This window comes from Musa acuminata, chromosome BXJ3-6 (genome assembly GCF_036884655.1).
Source record: "Musa acuminata AAA Group cultivar baxijiao chromosome BXJ3-6, Cavendish_Baxijiao_AAA, whole genome shotgun sequence".
Taxonomy (NCBI): domain Eukaryota; kingdom Viridiplantae; phylum Streptophyta; class Magnoliopsida; order Zingiberales; family Musaceae; genus Musa; species Musa acuminata.
This window is the reverse complement of record NC_088354.1, coordinates 41,213,724-41,230,532: the sequence shown is the minus strand read 5'-3', so window position 1 is coordinate 41,230,532 and position 16,809 is coordinate 41,213,724. Positions and strand designations below refer to the sequence as shown.

The window sequence follows — 16,809 nt, the reverse complement described above, 5'->3', positions numbered from 1 at the left end:
AGGATACAGCTGTAAAAGAACCAAGTAGCAAACAAGCTAATATGCTTGGTAATTTATCAAAAAAATAATTAGGTATTTATTGGAGGACAATGTCGTTGATTATGATCGAATCATATCAAAATTTATTGAATTAACACGAGTGTTATTCGAGTATGACCTTAAAATATTTTCATCAAATAAGTCAAAATTTCTCTAAAATTATTAGCACATGATCTTAAAATATTTAATATATTTTTATAATTTTATAATAAATAAATTTTAAATAGAATATTTTTGGATTAAATCGATAATCAAGTATAACTCATTAAATTTCCATCCAATCTTTCTAAAATTCTTTAGAATTACTAGAGTGAGATGATAATATATCTAGTATCATATTTTTATATTTTTATATAAATTTAGGATGATTACTTTTTGAATTTAAGAGTTTAATTATTCTATGTATCGAGTTTTTCAATATTTCACTCTAGTAAATATAGAGCGATAGATTATTTATGATGTGCAAAAAATCTAGAGTGAAGTTGAGATCCAACTTGAGCATCCTCATAGTAAAAAAATTAACTTTTATCCGTGGATACAAAAAGTATCAAATCATAGATCTCGTAAAATCTTTGTTAGGAGGAGAATTCCTTAATAGCAAGAGAGAAATCTAAACATCAAAATATTTTTCTTACCAAAATATAAAGATATATAGCATAATTATAAGATAATTAAATCCTAATTTTAAAATTTTGTTTGGTACAGAAAAATCTTTCTACACTAAGATTTTTTAATTCTTCAATGATACTGACTTTAGGAATAAAAAAAATATTTATCGGATTGAAAGACAAATTATACACTACAAGGGAAGAATTTTTACATCTTAAAGAAAAAACATAAATATTTCATTTACTATGAGAAAGCTGTCAAAAGAATGCCAGCTATTTGGAATCCTAAGGATAATACTGCCACTCAAGTCTCTTCATCTCCCGGCTTCCCTTTCTGTGAATCCAAAGATCTGTGAACACCACACCCTTTGGATTCGCACACCCATCACACCACACTCCCATAGGACTCGATTGACTTCTCTCACACCCCTATTTATCGTTTACACTCCCACTTGTCACACACTCCTTAATATTCTCTTTCCTCTCTCTTATATATATATATATATATATAGAGAGAGAGAGAGAGAGAGAGAGATGCACTCATTAAATTGGAAATGAGATGCACACATATAGGAGGTGCATGTAGAGCCACAAGAACAGTCTCTATTGCCAGCAAAACACCAAAAAGCTGTGGGTAGCAAGAATCATGTGATCTGCCCCTCCTCCCCCTCCTCCTTTTCTTCTCTCTCTCTCTCTCTCTCTCTTACTTGCTTTCTCTTCCTTGGTGTTTTTGGGCAAGAACATGGCATCAACAGTCTCAAGATTCATCAAGTGTGTCACTGTTGGGGATGGAGCAGTTGGGAAGACCTGCATGCTCATCTGCTACACCAGCAACAAGTTCCCAACTGTAAGCCCGTGGGACTGTTATCTTCGTTCCCTTCTTTCAACTTCAACCTCTGACTGGGTTTCGGCACCATTCTTTTGATTCTTCTCACTGATTTAGCTCGTTGGAAACTACTCTGTTCAGGATTACATACCCACTGTGTTCGATAACTTCAGCGCCAACGTTGTTGCAGAAGGGATCACTGTGAATCTGGGCCTCTGGGATACTGCTGGTAAGGCTGCCCATTGCTGATCTCATTGGAGGCTGGGATTTCACATCATGGGCCTTGAATCTTAACAGGGCAGGAGGATTACAACAGATTGAGGCCATTAAGCTATCGAGGAGCAGATGTATTTGTGCTGGCTTTCTCGTTGGTGAGCCGGGCGAGCTATGAGAATGTTCTGAAGAAGGTGAAAAGATTGGCCATGGCTTTGTTGTGCTGTTTGATCCTTTGCAGTAGTATTCAGCATGTTGATCTTATGTTTCTTCTGCTGGTGGTTTCAGTGGATACCTGAGCTTCATCATTATGCTCCTGGAGTTCCTGTTGTCCTGGTTGGGACTAAGTTGGGTATGTGGAACAACAGAATAAGCTTCAGATTCTCATACCAGCTAGTGATGATTTTGTTGTTGAATGATGTTTACTATGAACTATTTCCAGCATAATTATGTTCAGATCTGCCTGCAAAACAAGAGACATAAGGCCAATTCATGTCAAGGAGTCATTTGTCTTTCTATTAGGAGAATATAAAGAATCCATCAGATTCATCAGTAAATGAACTGAGTAATGCTGGAAACTTTTCACCTTAAACTTTCCACATTCCCTAAGTTGGGTACATGGAACGCCAGAGTAAGCATTAAGATTTTACACCAGCTATTAATTGTTTTGATAGTTGTTGAATCATGTTTACTATGAACTCTTTTCCATCATAATTTTGTTCAGATCTGCCTGCAAAACAAGAGACAACAAGGTCAGGTAATGTCGAGGAGTCAATTTGTCTCTGTGTTAGGAGAATATAAAAAATCCATCAGATTTATCAGTAAATGAACTGAATAATGCTGGAACTTTCCACCTGAAGCTTTCCACATTCCCTAAGTTAGATATGTGGAACACCAGAATAAGCATCAGATTCTTACAATAGCTATTAGTAGTTTCGATAGTTGTCGAATCATGTTTATTATGAACACTCTTCCGGCATAATTTTGTTCAGATCTGCCTGCAAAACAAGAGACACAAGGTCTATTAATGTGGAGTCATTTGTCTTTCTATTAGGAGAATGTAAAGAATCCATCAGGTTCATCAGTAAATGAACTCCATATCGCCAGAAACTTACCACCTTAAGTTAGTCTTTGGAATTTTTGCTGAAGAAAAAAGAAGTTTACTCACAAGATGATTCTTTTGTCACTTGTTTTCAATTAGAAGTTCTAGATGGAACTTGTTTTCCAATCTCTTGACAGAATTAGAAGGTTTCATATGTTTTGTATGGTTTAGAAACTATGCCTAAGATGGTCGATTATGTCATCTTCATATTTGATATATCCATTCATATGGAATAGAGAAATTTGAGTATGGATCTGGCCACTACCAATTTTTTTGTTTGACTTAATATATAAGCAAAAGGCTTTGGGTTGTATTAGATTTGGTATGTGTTGAGAGGGTTTAGATCATCTTCAATGACTCCATCCTCACAAAGTCCACAAGGCATGGAAAGTGCATTGGTATAGTGGTAGCAGTTTAGCTGTCATGTAAGAACCATAACTTAACTAGTTTAAGCACATGCATTCATGGAACAACAATCAGATGAAGTGCTAAAACCAAATTTAGAGTATGACAAAATGTTCAGGCAGCAAGAGAAACAAGTCACTAGTGACTTAAAAACCACTTATAGTTACATTATTCTTTCTTCATGATGAGCTACTTTAGCAGAGTCATGATTCATGACACTGGTCTTTATACCATTTAAGTGTCTGAATTCCTATGTTTCTAGTTTGTCCAATGACTTAAAGTGTTTAACCAATGATCATCCATATGATGTAAAATTAACCAAAAATGCATGACAGTTTTAAGACAGGAAAATGTAAGGAAAGAAATCAAGATGAAAAGGGATATGCTTAGGAGAATTGAGTGTAGGAAGGGGATCAAGGAAGAAGTCGAGAAGGTTTCCACTGTAGGCTTTATCATTGGAGAGATATAATCCATGTTCTAAAGATAATTAGTTTTACTGTCTGTATATGCCTTCTCATTTCTCACCTCAAAATGCCAAAAAAAAAAGCAAAAATTATATCTCAAACCAAAAACTAAAATCAAAGATATCAATGTTCAATGATGCCAATGATATAATCACTACAAGTGGTTCCATAATTTCATATGACATTCCTCTATCAAAATGCCATTTTCAACTATGGTATCTTGTTTCATCATGGTATTCATTACAATAATCTGCAGATCTTCGTGAAGATAAGTACTATTTGGCAGATCATCCTGGTGTGGTGCCTGTTACTACTGCACAGGTACTATATCCACTTGAGTGTGAGTTCATTGTGTTTCAAGCAATGATAATTGCAGCTTTTGATCCATGCTTCTTGATGCCAGGGAGAGGAACTCCGTAAGCAGATCGGCGCTGCATATTACATAGAATGCAGCTCAAAAACTCAACAGGTAGGCTTTGAATTTTACTCTCATCATTCTCTTTTTTTTCCTGCAGTCATTGGATATTTCACGTATTTTATAAGTTACCAACCAGACCTGGTTTCGTAATCCTGACTTGTTCATTATGCTCTGACTTGTCTCTGCAGTATCAGATTCCTAGACTTTTAATGCTTGTTGTGAGCATGCTTTTACAATCAGAACAGCCTTAAAGCTTCTTTTCCCTTCTGCAGAATGTCAAGGCAGTTTTTGATGCTGCCATCAAAGTCGTTATTCAGCCTCCCACAAAAAGAAAAGACAAGAAGAAGAAAAAGTCACGACATGGGTGTTTGATATTGTAAGCAAATCCCCTCTCAACCGTATTGGTCTCATCATGTTTTCATTTGTTACACTTAATGTAGTCGCTGATATGGTTGCTAGGTTCTATAAGTTCATAATAATGCTAAAGGAGTAAATAATAACTTCCATTTTCTGTACAAAGACTCACATCGAAACAAGCTGTGTTGCTACTGCAGGAATTTCCTACGCGGAAGGAAGCTTAAGTGAAAGTGCTCTCAGTAGTTAGTAGATTTAGGTTGAATCTCTCTTGCATTTATATCCTAATATATGAAGATTAACGATGAATCAGATAAAGTTTGATGATGCTGAAGTTCTTCTAATCTGTAACTGTGCACCTGATCATTCCAAAGAAAATGGGCATGTTCATGTTGCAAGAACAGAATAGTTGGTTTTTCTGTGGATACGAGCACATGATGTAACTGGGTCATTTTCCAATAGTTGCGCTGTATTTGATATGTAAAGGAAAAGTTAATAACATAAAAAGACTTCCTAAGTTTAGTGTCTGATGGAATAATTGCAACTTCCTTGCTGTTTACTTCTTTATATCTTGCTAAGAGAAATTGCTGTGGAACTCTCAAGGATATTTATCTATAATTTGAAGGAAGGTGAGAATCTTCAGTTTTATTTTTGATTTAGCTCAACATAACTGATACATCAATCATCTTGAAAGGATACTACCTTAAGTTTTCTTCTCTGCTATATAATTGTGAATCAGTATCAGAATACAATTTTGATTTCTACTTGAGCTATGCTTTCTGGAGCTAATGGATATGACCACCATATAATGTTGAGTAGCAATTGAGAAAAGTCGAGCAATGAATAGTATGTCTCGATTAAGTAATGCATGAGCAAATGCTCAGCTCAAATTTACATGATCATGAAAGGAACTTATTGTACTCATTGCACTTTAATCCAAAAAAACTGTAAGAATAATATGTCTTACACAGATACCACAGATAGAGCATCCTATACTACTTAATAGCACAAATGTTTTGTGCTTACCTGTTGAGTCAAGCTAATAATGCCAAGCTTGTTCCAGTTATTAGGCTTCTAATTACAGGAAGAATTGTCATCTGACTTTGAATTCTCTCCTTGCCAACAATGAATTTTCTTTCAAGCAGTAGCTCAGAAACCATTGGATCTCTGCAATCAAAATCATTGACATTGATAACTATCCTTTATTCAAGAAAATAGATTGTAGCTTCATGCATGAAAAAAGAATCATACACAAATTGTTGTACCAGAAGAAAAATGACTTCATCTGAGGCATCTCACTGAAGTAATTTAACTAGATTTTATGTTGCTTTAGTTGAATTGCTTTTGGAAACCTTCTCCTCCATGAGATCATATGTATCATGACCACTTTGCTGGTCCCTCCCTCTTCCCCCCAGTCATCAAAGTGTCTTTTGCAATTGCAGATCATGATGGCAGGGACCAAATGAAGAAAGGTAGAATAAAGATAAGACCATGGTTATCAGACTTAAGTGGTGCTTATGATGATTAAACAGAAGACCTTTATCTCAATCTGTTCAATGGAGAAGTAGGCAGAGAAAAAAACTTCAAAGCAAAGATTACTAGATAACAGACATCTTTGCAGCACATTTGAGCCTTCATCAACTCCCGTCAATGCTGTGCGATGAATTCATGCTACATATAGATCCCTCACTTGGAACACAAGTACTCTTTCTATTAACTCAAAGCTGGTCTGTAGCCGACTCCTTCATAGGATTCCCGACTTGGAAACAAGAAATAGTGGAGGTTACCTGAGGCAGATGCATAAACCTTCTGTCAACAAAGTTTCAAGTGTCTGTAAGTTTGTGGCCACGCCATGTGCTTGTGATGTGTTTGCTCATTACGGATTCCAGCGCTGTCCCCTGCGACTGCAGCACTCCCCCACGGCTTAACTTGCAACGTTGGCCATGAGCTTGTTAGCCAGCAGCAGCTGACGAGATGCTTTTGCTCTGTACGCCTCACTGCTTGAGCTGTACTGATCGGTCGTGTTATGGACTGTTGGAAAGTCTCTCGGGGCAATCAACGATAGAGGAGAAGAATGCATTTGAAGTGTTTGCTGAATTGCCGATTAGGATGAGGAATCGCACTCAAGTAATTTGACCGGGCAACAATCGAGATTAGTTGACCGGCGAGTCTCTGCACCGGTGGATGGATTCTGCTCACCTGCAGTGACAACAACATAGTGGGACTCGAGCCATTTTGTTACCAAAATAAAATATTCCAAGGCAATATATAACTGACTGGGAGGTGGTAAGCGCACCGGTGAGTGTTCGGATCTCAGACGCGCGGGTGGATTCTGGTCACCGATCTATTTACCGCCGATTGAAATTTTTTTGAAGCCACTTACGGTGAGACGGGGTACGGTAAGCTCACCCCGTTGCTTCTATTAATGGACTACCGCAACTTAGGCCTAATTTTAACGGGCCTAAACAGTTAACAGGCGTGGATATCTTACCGGGTCTGGATCCGTTAGGGCGTATGTAATGGGCTTCGCAATTTGCGGCCCGTTCTCTCTTCTCTAAAAAGACCAGATTCGGGCCACCGGAGGTGAAGTTAAGTTCTGCGACAAGAATATTCTGTTTCCCATCAAGGCATTTCAGCTTCCAGTTTTTAAAGGTGAACTTACCGGTGGGATTTTGGACCTTGTTCTCCTTACTGCCCCATGTTTAGGGCCCATATTAATGATGGGCTAATTTGAGCCCGTTGCTCGAGCCCGCCATATCCAACTGCCCACCGCAGGTGTGGTTTAGGCGGTGTAGTTCGAACGATTTCGTGCAAATATATTCGACTTCGGAGCCACCGTGTTATTTATTGAAGGGTTAAGATTAATTTTAACCTTTATAATTTTAATTATAGACCACTTAAGTTTTTATAATTTACTTATATCTAAAATGATCCTTATAATTTAAAAACGTAACATATAAGTTCTTCCCATCAAAGTTAATAGACGTTAGAGTTTGCTTACGTTAACTCATAATAAATTATTAATATAATAATATATATATAATTAAAATTAAAAAAATTATTTTAATCCTTATAATTTTGGTTATGATCCACTTAAGTCCTTATTATTTTGCTTGTGTCTAAAATAATCCATACATTTTTTAAAACATAGTGTATATAAGCCACTCTTATATATTAAATCGTAACAAGCTGAACAAATGGTTCCATCATAAGATACACAACTTATGCAGTATCAAGGGATTTCAATAGGTAAACTTATTTTGTTTTGTGTCTCTGTATAAAAGTCAATCCCTTCTTTACATACAGGAGAAAAAAGAAAATAACACAAAAGACCTAACTTAAACTTCAGATGGGTCGAGTCGAGAATCCCTCTCCCAACGTCGACCTTTTTTCATATGAATCGAAGGTCCGCTTCGACTCGTTCGATAAGGCTTCTTCCCGACCCAACCTGATTTTATCACAACATCTTCAAGATCCTAGCACTATTAATTTTACACCTTTGGGATCGAACCTAGGTGTGCCAACTTCTTTGCCACGATGTTAAATTTCACAACATAATGTATATAGCTGATTATTCTCAACAAATTTTTTTTTCTAATTAGTCAAACATTAACCAAAAGAAGGGTGAGGAGTTTTAAATGTTTATGGTAGCGTTTTCTTTTACTTCCGATAAGGAGAAGGAAAATATTTATCCGGTTTGTTTTGTAGAGATTTTAGCTTGCAACCTCATTCGATTATATGCAGTAATGATCCGATGATCGAACGATCATATCAACTTGGATTGACGGTGGTCACCATATATGGGCGGAAACCCCTTTGCCAAAGAACATCGTAGAGTGAGTTGGTGTGCTTTGACAAGTCAGTCATGAAAGCAACAGCGTTGACTACAACACTAAAGTCCAATGGATGATAGCAAATTCTACCAAGAACAAGACGGTGCTGAAAGTTCATCCTTAGGTTGCCATTGTCTACTAGTACTTAAATGTTTAGATAAAGCGATAATGATAAAAATAAAATAAAATAAGATGCCATCGAAACTCTAATCTTCATTGAGAATATTAAAAAACAACATTTAAAATATTTTTATATTTTTCTAACTAAAATAGTTTAATGTTTGTTAACCTTTATTTTTTTTTATGGATATTAATTTAATATTTACATACGTAGTTTACTTCAAATTTTATGATGACAAATATGCTATTTTCAAACATGGCAACAGTAAAAAAAAATACATATAATATCCGAAAAAACCATAATTATATATTAGCAGTGTCTCTTACCAAAATAAACCTCAGCATACCTTTAGGCAGAGGATAAATCTTCCATCGTTTTCTTGTTGTGGCCACAATTCGATCCGGAGACGACACGGCATCCCTCGGATAAGAAACCGGTGATCCCGCCGTGACACGTGCTTGCCTCAGGGTCACTACCCCACTGTAGCTGGAACGGTGTGCGACCCGCTGCATCTGAGACCTCGCTCCCATTTTGGGGTCCGTGCCGATCTTTCCTCGGGTACTTTGATCGGAATCAAGGTGTTCGAAGAGGCATCGTAAGTTGAGGCTTCGATCCGGAGGGTCCCCGGCTTGGTCGCGACCTGAGAACACCGCGATGGCTGGTGCTGCGAAGGTTCAGGGTTGTTGCGCCGACACTCGCCCGGGCTATGCGTCCCCCCTCGAAGCCATGTCGGGGCCGCGGGAGGCCTTGATCTACGTTACCTGTGTCTATAATGGTAAAAAGATCGAGCCTTTTGGTTGTTTCTCTGAGCGATTTTTGAGCTTGGGGGAGTTACTGGTTTTGATTCTGATGTGTTTTCTCAGTAGGCTGTTACGTTTTTGCTCTCCATGTGTTTAGACGAGGAATCTTCATATGCATATTCCTTGTTATTAATCCTTGCGGATTCAGTCGTCTCTTCTTTTCTTTTTGTTTCAATCGAGACGAGAAGTTCCTCACAACAATATCACTAACAAAAACAAATTCGTAAGTCTAACCTACTTAAATTTTTATTTATAATTTTATTAAAATATTTTTAGATCTTCCTCTACCTTTCCTCGTACCAATACCGCATCTAGAAATCTTAAACTATGAGTATCTCATCTTATCCTCTATCCTCAGTTGAAGCGATACTTACTTGATCATGAATAAAAGTATTTTTTTTTCTCTGTTCTAGTAACTCTATACATCCAACAACATAAATTTTTTGTATATATTTTTTTTCTTAACTGTCCAATATTCAAAAGTTTCTCACCAACAAACAAAATGAATTATATTGTTGGTTCGAAAATAAAAGGTCTTACTTTTGTCATAAATGAGAAGGAATAGGTGATGACATTTTTAGTAACTATGCACTTTTGATTTGGCACCTGATTCTGTTATTCATGCATGACGTCAGGTGTTCAGGGCCATCAAAAGCCACCTTGCTTATTGATCATTGATGTAACTTCTCTAGCTGTCAGAGGTTTGATTGAGATTTGGCTCCTTCTTTGACTGTTCAGGAGTGCAGTCCTCATGATATGTATTCCCTTTTCTTAAGGGCATCATCAACGTTTTCCAACATATCAGGAGATTTTGACTTCTTTCTTGTATTTATAATCTTGTGTGAAATACATACTCGGAACAGGGATTTCTGGGGTTTAAAAGAATAATCTTTCAAAATTGGCATTCGTAAGTTCTTGTTTTTGTTTTTTGTTCTTAGTTTTTGGGAGTTTATGGGGTTTTATTTCATGGTTGTTTAATGCTTGATCTCCATTGTCGCTTTAGCGGAATCTTGCAGGTTTTCTAGTTCATTCCTTTTGAACTTGGTAAGCATGCATGGTTATTTATAGCATAACTAGATGCATAACACCAAAAGTCATCAAATCAAGCCCAACCGGCCAATTTGATGAGACGAGGAAGAAATCTAATTCTATCATTATGAAAAAATATTGAATTGAGAATCACATTGTATTTGTTCTTGCAAAGCATAAACTAATGTAACACCCTCGGTTGAACTTATTGTAGAAGAAGCAAATTTTGAATTAATTGGATATGAGCTTACTCCTAAGGAAACTTTGTCTCCTTTCTTAAGCATTTCCCTTTATACTGAGGATCATTAACAAAGTGATACTTGAAGAAGTTATACATGATATATTAAGATGAATTTTCTTTTATCGACTGTATGATTCATAGTTAACTCTTTATAGTTTTCTTTTCCTAATTAAGAAGAACCTATTGTGGTCTATTCGTGTTTATATTTTCTACTACTTTTAGTTCTGGACTTCAGCATTAAAATATTTGTTTAATAAGCTTTGCTAGAGTGCTAATAATTTTTTCCTGTGTTTGCGCTATTCACTCTTGTGTCCAATTATAGTTCTAATTAGAAGAATCAGCCTTTTCCACGACCGATAAATTTTATGCTGTCTTAAATAAAATGTCTTTAGTCAATGGATTTTACAACAAAGATATTCTCTTCAACTACACAGGCACTGGAATAGAAAAACCGGACTACTTGGCGACAGTGGATGTTGATCCTAACTCCCCAACATATTCCAAAGTAATTCACAGGCTTCCCGTGCCCAATATTGGTGATGAACTGCATCATTCTGGTTGGAACGCCTGCAGTTCTTGTCATGGTGACCCTTCAGTAGTTCGGCAATTCTTGATTTTGCCTTCATTGCTGTAAGCCTCTGTTGTGTTTTGCTTGTTTTATATTATTGCTACTTTTACATGTCTTACTTTGATGTGTTCCTGCAAAGAAGATAATTATTTGTTAGATTATACATAAATGGTGACCAGCTTAAACGATATTCTAAGCTATTCTTTGACTATTTCAGTTATAGAAGTTCATTGTCAAACTATTTTTAGTACCCACAAATATAGTCTGTTTTATTTCATTCATGCTAACCATCACTGAGAATCATTCTTAGGTAAAGAACTAATAAGTCTGTCAAATTTTCAAGTGTATTTTACGAGTAAATATTGATCCTGAGGATTAATACAATTGTAAAGAGCTAATAGGTCTCTTTGACTATTTCAGTTATAGAAGTTCATTGTCAAACTATCTTTAGTACCCACAAATGTAGTCTTTTTTATTTCATTCATGCTAACTATGTTAGGTTATCGAGGAAATCCATTGATCAACTAGGGAGGCACATGGTCTGCCAACTTTTCAAGTGTATTTTACGAGTAAATATTGATCCTGAGGAATAATACAATTGTAAAGAACTAACAGGTCTCTTGAAGAAGATTATGAAAGTTTCCTTTCATAATAAAACTTTGATTTGATTATCATTGTCAATGAAAGTGGTGTTTTTGCCAATTGATAAGTCAACAATTGTTGTCATCGGCGTGAGCACGAGAGTTCGCGAGGAATTATCCGCTTTGGGTGAGCCTACAATTGAGCCCATTTTTGTGGCCTCTGAGGGAATAAATGTGCTTATCTATGCCCCCTAGCAGGGGAGTCGAGGCCTCACGGGCCCTCCTTCCAATGCTATATAATAAGTCAGTATTTGTCATCATCAGCATGAGCATAAGGGCTCGTGTGGAATTGTTCGCTTTGGGTGAGCCCGCACGATTTTGCCCTTTTGGGGTGAGTATAGGGTGATGTGGAGGGCTTGTAAGGCCTTGGTTACCTTACTTCTTAATTGATGTGGGACTAAATATGCTTATTAGTGCCTCCCAATAGGAGAGCTGAGGCCTCGTGGGTGCTCTTTCTAGCGTCATATGAGAAGTCAGCATTTGTCGTTATCGGTGTGAGCACGCTAAAATGTGACAACATGTGGCCAACGGATCGATCGTCCTAGCAACATGTTAGTCAAATCTGGTTGACAAGTGGCAGTCGGATCCGAAGATGCATGGTCATAACGGGTCGTATGTGGTCAAACGTCTAACCATCTGACCCTTTGATAGGTGCAATCAGACGACGTGGGCTTCAGAAGCAGCAAACATCACACCACACTCTTGCCTAAAACGTCACATGAACTCCTCTTACAATCGATGATCTCGAACATAACCATTCCCGAACCACATATAAAAGGGACCTCGAGGTACGCATTCCACATATTCTCTTGCTCAATCTCACCAACTAGTCCGACTAGTCCTCAACTCTTTGACTTCTAAAACTGATTTGATCGTCAGAGGGGTATTTGTTGGGAACGCCCTTGACTTAATCTTGTAGGGTCACGCCTCGGTGAACTACGAGTAGGACTTGAGATAGCTTTGGAATGAACGTCAATTGTATCTGACTTACCTATCCAGCTCAGACAACAAGAATCTGATGTAACACCAATAAAAAGAGTCTAATTGTTATATGTATTGATTGGTATACTTAAGATAAATTTACCTAAGAGACTCTAGAAAAAGTTTGAAGTGCTTAGTGGTATCGGTTCTTCAATTTTCTATTGACTTGAGGTTTTGCTTTCTGCCACCTCTACTTTGGCATGACTTGGTATTTGCTTAAGTGCTTAGCTCTAGGAACAGTTTAAGTGCTTAGAGGTAGCAACTCAAGTGCTAAGAGAGAGTAGAAAAATAATATATTTTGGCATGCAATTGGTGTTTTCTGGCACCTATTCTTCAAGTGACTATCAAGAGTCAAGGTCATCAGCAAATGGCTGTTTGATGTTAAAAGAAAGGGGATTGAGGAGGCTCCTTCATATGCTTGGAGATAGAGGACCAAGTAATAGTTGATTGAAAGTCAACTTGTGTTCTAGTTATCACATCTGGTTTTCAATTGCAAAGGATTGTTTGGTTTGATCTATTTCCCATGTGGTTCTGCCTTAAGGTTCAAGATTATAAATACTAGTCAATACTGCCAACATTGGTGTTTCTTGTGCTATTTCCTAAAGTTGTTTATTTTATTTTATAACTCCTAAAGTCGAGAGATTATATATATATATATATATATATATATATATATATATATATATATATATGTATGTATGTATGTATGTATGTATATACATATACATATATGAGTCCTTCCTGTGATGGCTGGTTCGGAACTACACCGAATAGCACTCCTAAGCTACCTGCCATATTATCTACCATTCATATATTTTTTATCAATGGGCCTAATCATTTTTGTGTTTTTCAGATCCAGTCGCATATATGTTGTTGACACTGCAAAAATTCCAAGAGCTCCATCATTGCATAAGGTTGTTGAGCCCACAGATATTCTGCAAAAGACTGGGCTAGCATATCCTCATACCTCTCATTGCCTTGCGTCTGGTAATATAATGGTCTCTTGCCTTGGAGATAAAGAAGGAAATGCAACGGGGAGTGGCTTCCTGCTTCTTGATTCAGATTTCAATGTGAAAGGAAGGTGTGGTGTTCACTGTTCTCTTTAATTTGTAACTTGAAATCTAGGCATCTACCTTAGTACGTTTTGATAATATCTAGACTTAGTTTGTTTAGTACATTTTTTTCTTGGTTTTAACCATCATAAAGCCACTGATGTCCTTTTCTTTATCCCATTTTATAGTAACAAAATTGGTGATGTTTTTGGTTACTTGGTAAGTCTTTTCCTCAGAATTTGATCTGAAAAATCATTATAAGGATTTTTCAAATACACTTTATGCTTTAGAATGTTTTATCCTTCCATCTGAGGAAATATGCATTGATAAAGCATTGATTATTCAGGTGGCCATGAGCCAACCCTTACTCTGATTGGCTTGCATTGTATATGATTTACATTGTATATGATAAACTCCCCAAACAATAGAAAACTGTTCTTGATTAAATTGGCAATCCCCTAAAGGTAGAATCTTGAGAATCTTAATGAAAAAAGGCTGATGTCTGCTTGAATTTGAAATTCATGATTTTGTGATTGGGCGTCCATCTTGCCTATTGGTTGAGCACAGAACAGAACGGAATAACCAATAAATCGCTCTCGTAAGAATTAGTATCACAGAAAATGAATCCTGATCACCTGGGTTCTTCTGATTTTGTAGAAGACGCTTCAATGGTAAGTTCTAACTGTATGAGGGGTGTTGGAGAATGTTATTGTGAAGTTCAAAAGCATCTTTTGTTTAATTTAACAGAATGTTGTCATGAAAACTAAAAAGAAATTTGGTTTATATTGGAAACTGTCAAAAGCAGTAACATGATAAGCAGGTCCTTGCTGCAATAAGCGAACTAAAGGTCCTAAAGTATTTTGATTTTGTCACGCAAATAAGGAATTATCCAAATCGGTTTTTGGTGCTTCTTTCATCATTATACCTGTGTTGTCTGGTTTATGCATGTGATGAATATATCAAAGTGCACTGGAATTGAGATTAAGCATTCAAATGAGCTTGGACAATCACTTATGGTGATCATTCTGATGAACGTTCATATTCATTTCTATCGATTTGTTTCACTTCACTTCCTTGCTGCCAATAATGTTTGACCTTGTTGTCTAATGCAATCCATACAGGTGGGAAAAACCAGGTCATAGTCCTTTGTTTGGCTATGATTTTTGGTACCAACCACGTCACAAGACCATGATCAGCTCATCATGGGGAGCTCCTGCAGCTTTTTCAAAGGGTTTCAACCTACAACATGTTTCAGACGGATTATATGGAAGACACTTGTATGTTTATAGCTGGCCAGATGGTGAACTAAAGCAGACATTGGATCTTGGAAATGCAGGGCTCTTACCCTTAGAAGTCTGTGTTTGTGTTGTTCTTTCTCAATATAAGAAACTCCAATATATTCACATTCTGAAAAAAATTGCTATTCTTGGCAGACACGATTTCTGCATGACCCATCTAAAGACACTGGCTTTGTTGGCTGTGCTTTGTCCAGCAACATGGTGAGATTTTTCAAGACCACAGATGGTCTCTGGAACCATGAGGTTTGTTTTGCCATTTGCTTTTCTAGCTTTTTTGCGATTCTGCCTGCTTTTCGATGGGATACCAAGTACTAAGAAATCTAATATCTGCTTTTTAAGGTTGCCATATCTGTAACTCCACTGAAGGTGCGAAACTGGATTCTACCCGAAATGCCAGGGTTGATCACAGACTTTCTCATCTCTCTTGATGATCGGTACCTCTATTTTGTCAACTGGCTTCATGGAGATGTTAGACAGTATAACATTGAAGATCCTTCAAAGCCGGTGCTGACAGGACAAATATGGGTTGGAGGTCTCCTTCAGAAGGGAAGTGACGTAGTCTGTGTGTCAGAGGATGGGGTGGAGTCACAATTTAGTGTACCTGTGATTAAGGTGAGTACCTTCTATCCGTGTCTATTTACATTCTAGTTCCATATTTAACATTTATACCATTATTCTGCATGCATCATGTGTTCATTTTGAATTACTAGTTTTGAGTCTTCATTTCTTTGATTAGAAATAGGCATGAAGTACATGCTTATAGAGGTTTTTGAGATTCCTTTGTTGCCTATGAGTGGGCATTTTAAAATGAACTGGTAACATGGGAAAATTGGAACCAATTCTTATCTTAGTATATGCTTCTGTTAATTCAAAGACTAAAAGAAGCATGACAAGCTGTAAAAAATAGAACTGACAACTTGTTTGTGTTGTAAGTTTTCTTTGGTGGGAATTGCATCAACTGTACGATTTAATATTCGAAGAACTATAGTTTCACCTCGAGAACCATACTTTTGCCGTATAGGACTGTAAAGGTTAGAGCTTGTCACATTGACAACTACTCTTTTATCAGGGAAATCGACTTAGAGGAGGACCGCAGATGATTCAACTGAGCTTGGATGGGAAGCGGCTGTACGTGACAAACTCACTCTTTAGTGTGTGGGATCAACAATTTTATGGCCCAGATCTCGTGAAGAAGGGATCTCACATGTTGCAGATTGATGTGAACACCGAGCAAGGTGGGTTGACCATAAATCCAAACTTCTTTGTTGACTTTGGGACAGAGCCTGATGGACCTGCACTGGCACATGAGATGAGGTATCCTGGTGGAGACTGCACTTCCGATATTTGGATATAGATGAAGCAGCTTCGGAGTAGAACTCGGTTATCACTGTAGCAATTTACGACATCTTTATGGAACAAGGTTAATGTACTATGTGATTTCTGTACTTGGTGTTCAGGCGATTACGAGAAAGGATTCTCACTATTAGCTTCTCGGTGCTGGAAACTTTTGTTGGCTGTTGATAATCTCTTGAATGAGTAGTTTGATGTGTGTACTGCCAGTTTACTGGTTTATGTGCGCATTACTGCATGGATGTTGGTATGCACACTCAGAAACTATTAGCCAAACATATTTTACTGTCTCTAAAGTCTGGATCAAAGGAAATGTGAGATGTATATGGGAGTGCAGTGACTGAATACATATTTTGGTCTACTTCATGGATGTTGATATGCACACTCAGAAACTATTAGCCAAAAAAATTCAAGTCCGAATCATAGGAAATGTGAGATGTATATGGGAGTGCAGTGACTGCATACA

The 16,809-nt window shown here is 37.2% G+C and overlaps 2 protein-coding genes and 1 long non-coding RNA gene across 4 annotated transcripts; 2 read left to right on the top strand and 1 right to left on the bottom strand.

The window, feature by feature from the left end:
• Positions 1-1,141: 1,141 nt before the first annotated feature.
• On the top strand, positions 1,142-5,893 carry LOC103989986 (rac-like GTP-binding protein 3). 2 transcript variants are annotated; one of them, XM_009408973.3, is made up of 8 exons: positions 1,142-1,494; positions 1,615-1,702; positions 1,771-1,880; positions 1,975-2,038; positions 3,914-3,978; positions 4,061-4,126; positions 4,348-4,451; positions 4,630-4,946. In XM_009408973.3, exons 1-8 carry the CDS (start codon positions 1,390-1,392, stop codon positions 4,658-4,660), a joined length of 633 nt encoding a protein of 210 aa, XP_009407248.1. In that variant the 5' UTR covers positions 1,142-1,389; the 3' UTR covers positions 4,661-4,946. The 2 variants fall into 2 exon arrangements, with proteins under 2 accessions (XP_009407248.1, XP_065009519.1); XM_065153447.1 differs by lacking the exon at positions 4,630-4,946 and adding an exon at positions 5,872-5,893 and having other exon boundaries at positions 1,208-1,494.
• LOC135639612 (uncharacterized) lies at positions 1,323-2,487 on the bottom strand. The gene is made up of 2 exons (XR_010496996.1): positions 2,273-2,487; positions 1,323-2,149 (listed from the first exon to the last, which is right to left on the bottom strand). It is a non-coding gene; the product is annotated as an uncharacterized LOC135639612 (long non-coding RNA).
• A 2,927-nt stretch (positions 5,894-8,820) lies between the features above and the next one.
• LOC135641171 (selenium-binding protein 1-like) lies at positions 8,821-16,485 on the top strand. The gene is made up of 7 exons (XM_065156285.1): positions 8,821-9,158; positions 10,888-11,083; positions 13,497-13,724; positions 14,817-15,048; positions 15,129-15,236; positions 15,333-15,605; positions 16,063-16,485. The coding sequence occupies exons 1-7, from the start codon at positions 9,038-9,040 to the stop codon at positions 16,345-16,347; spliced, it is 1,443 nt and encodes a 480-aa protein (XP_065012357.1). The 5' UTR covers positions 8,821-9,037; the 3' UTR covers positions 16,348-16,485.
• The last annotated feature ends 324 nt before the right edge of the window (positions 16,486-16,809 follow it).

Coding starts and splice junctions, on each gene's coding strand:
- LOC103989986 (XM_009408973.3), top strand. CDS start 1,390: ATGGCATCAACAGTCTCAAGATTCATCAAGTGTGTCACTGTTGGGGAT. Junction 1,495..1,614: donor CCAGCAACAAGTTCCCAACT/GTAAGCCCGTGG, acceptor TACTCTGTTCAG/GATTACATACCCACTGTGTT. Junction 4,127..4,347: donor GCAGCTCAAAAACTCAACAG/GTAGGCTTTGAA, acceptor TCCCTTCTGCAG/AATGTCAAGGCAGTTTTTGA.
- LOC135641171 (XM_065156285.1), top strand. CDS start 9,038: ATGGCTGGTGCTGCGAAGGTTCAGGGTTGTTGCGCCGACACTCGCCCG. Junction 9,159..10,887: donor CGTTACCTGTGTCTATAATG/GTAAAAAGATCG, acceptor TCAACTACACAG/GCACTGGAATAGAAAAACCG. Junction 15,049..15,128: donor CAGGGCTCTTACCCTTAGAA/GTCTGTGTTTGT, acceptor TATTCTTGGCAG/ACACGATTTCTGCATGACCC.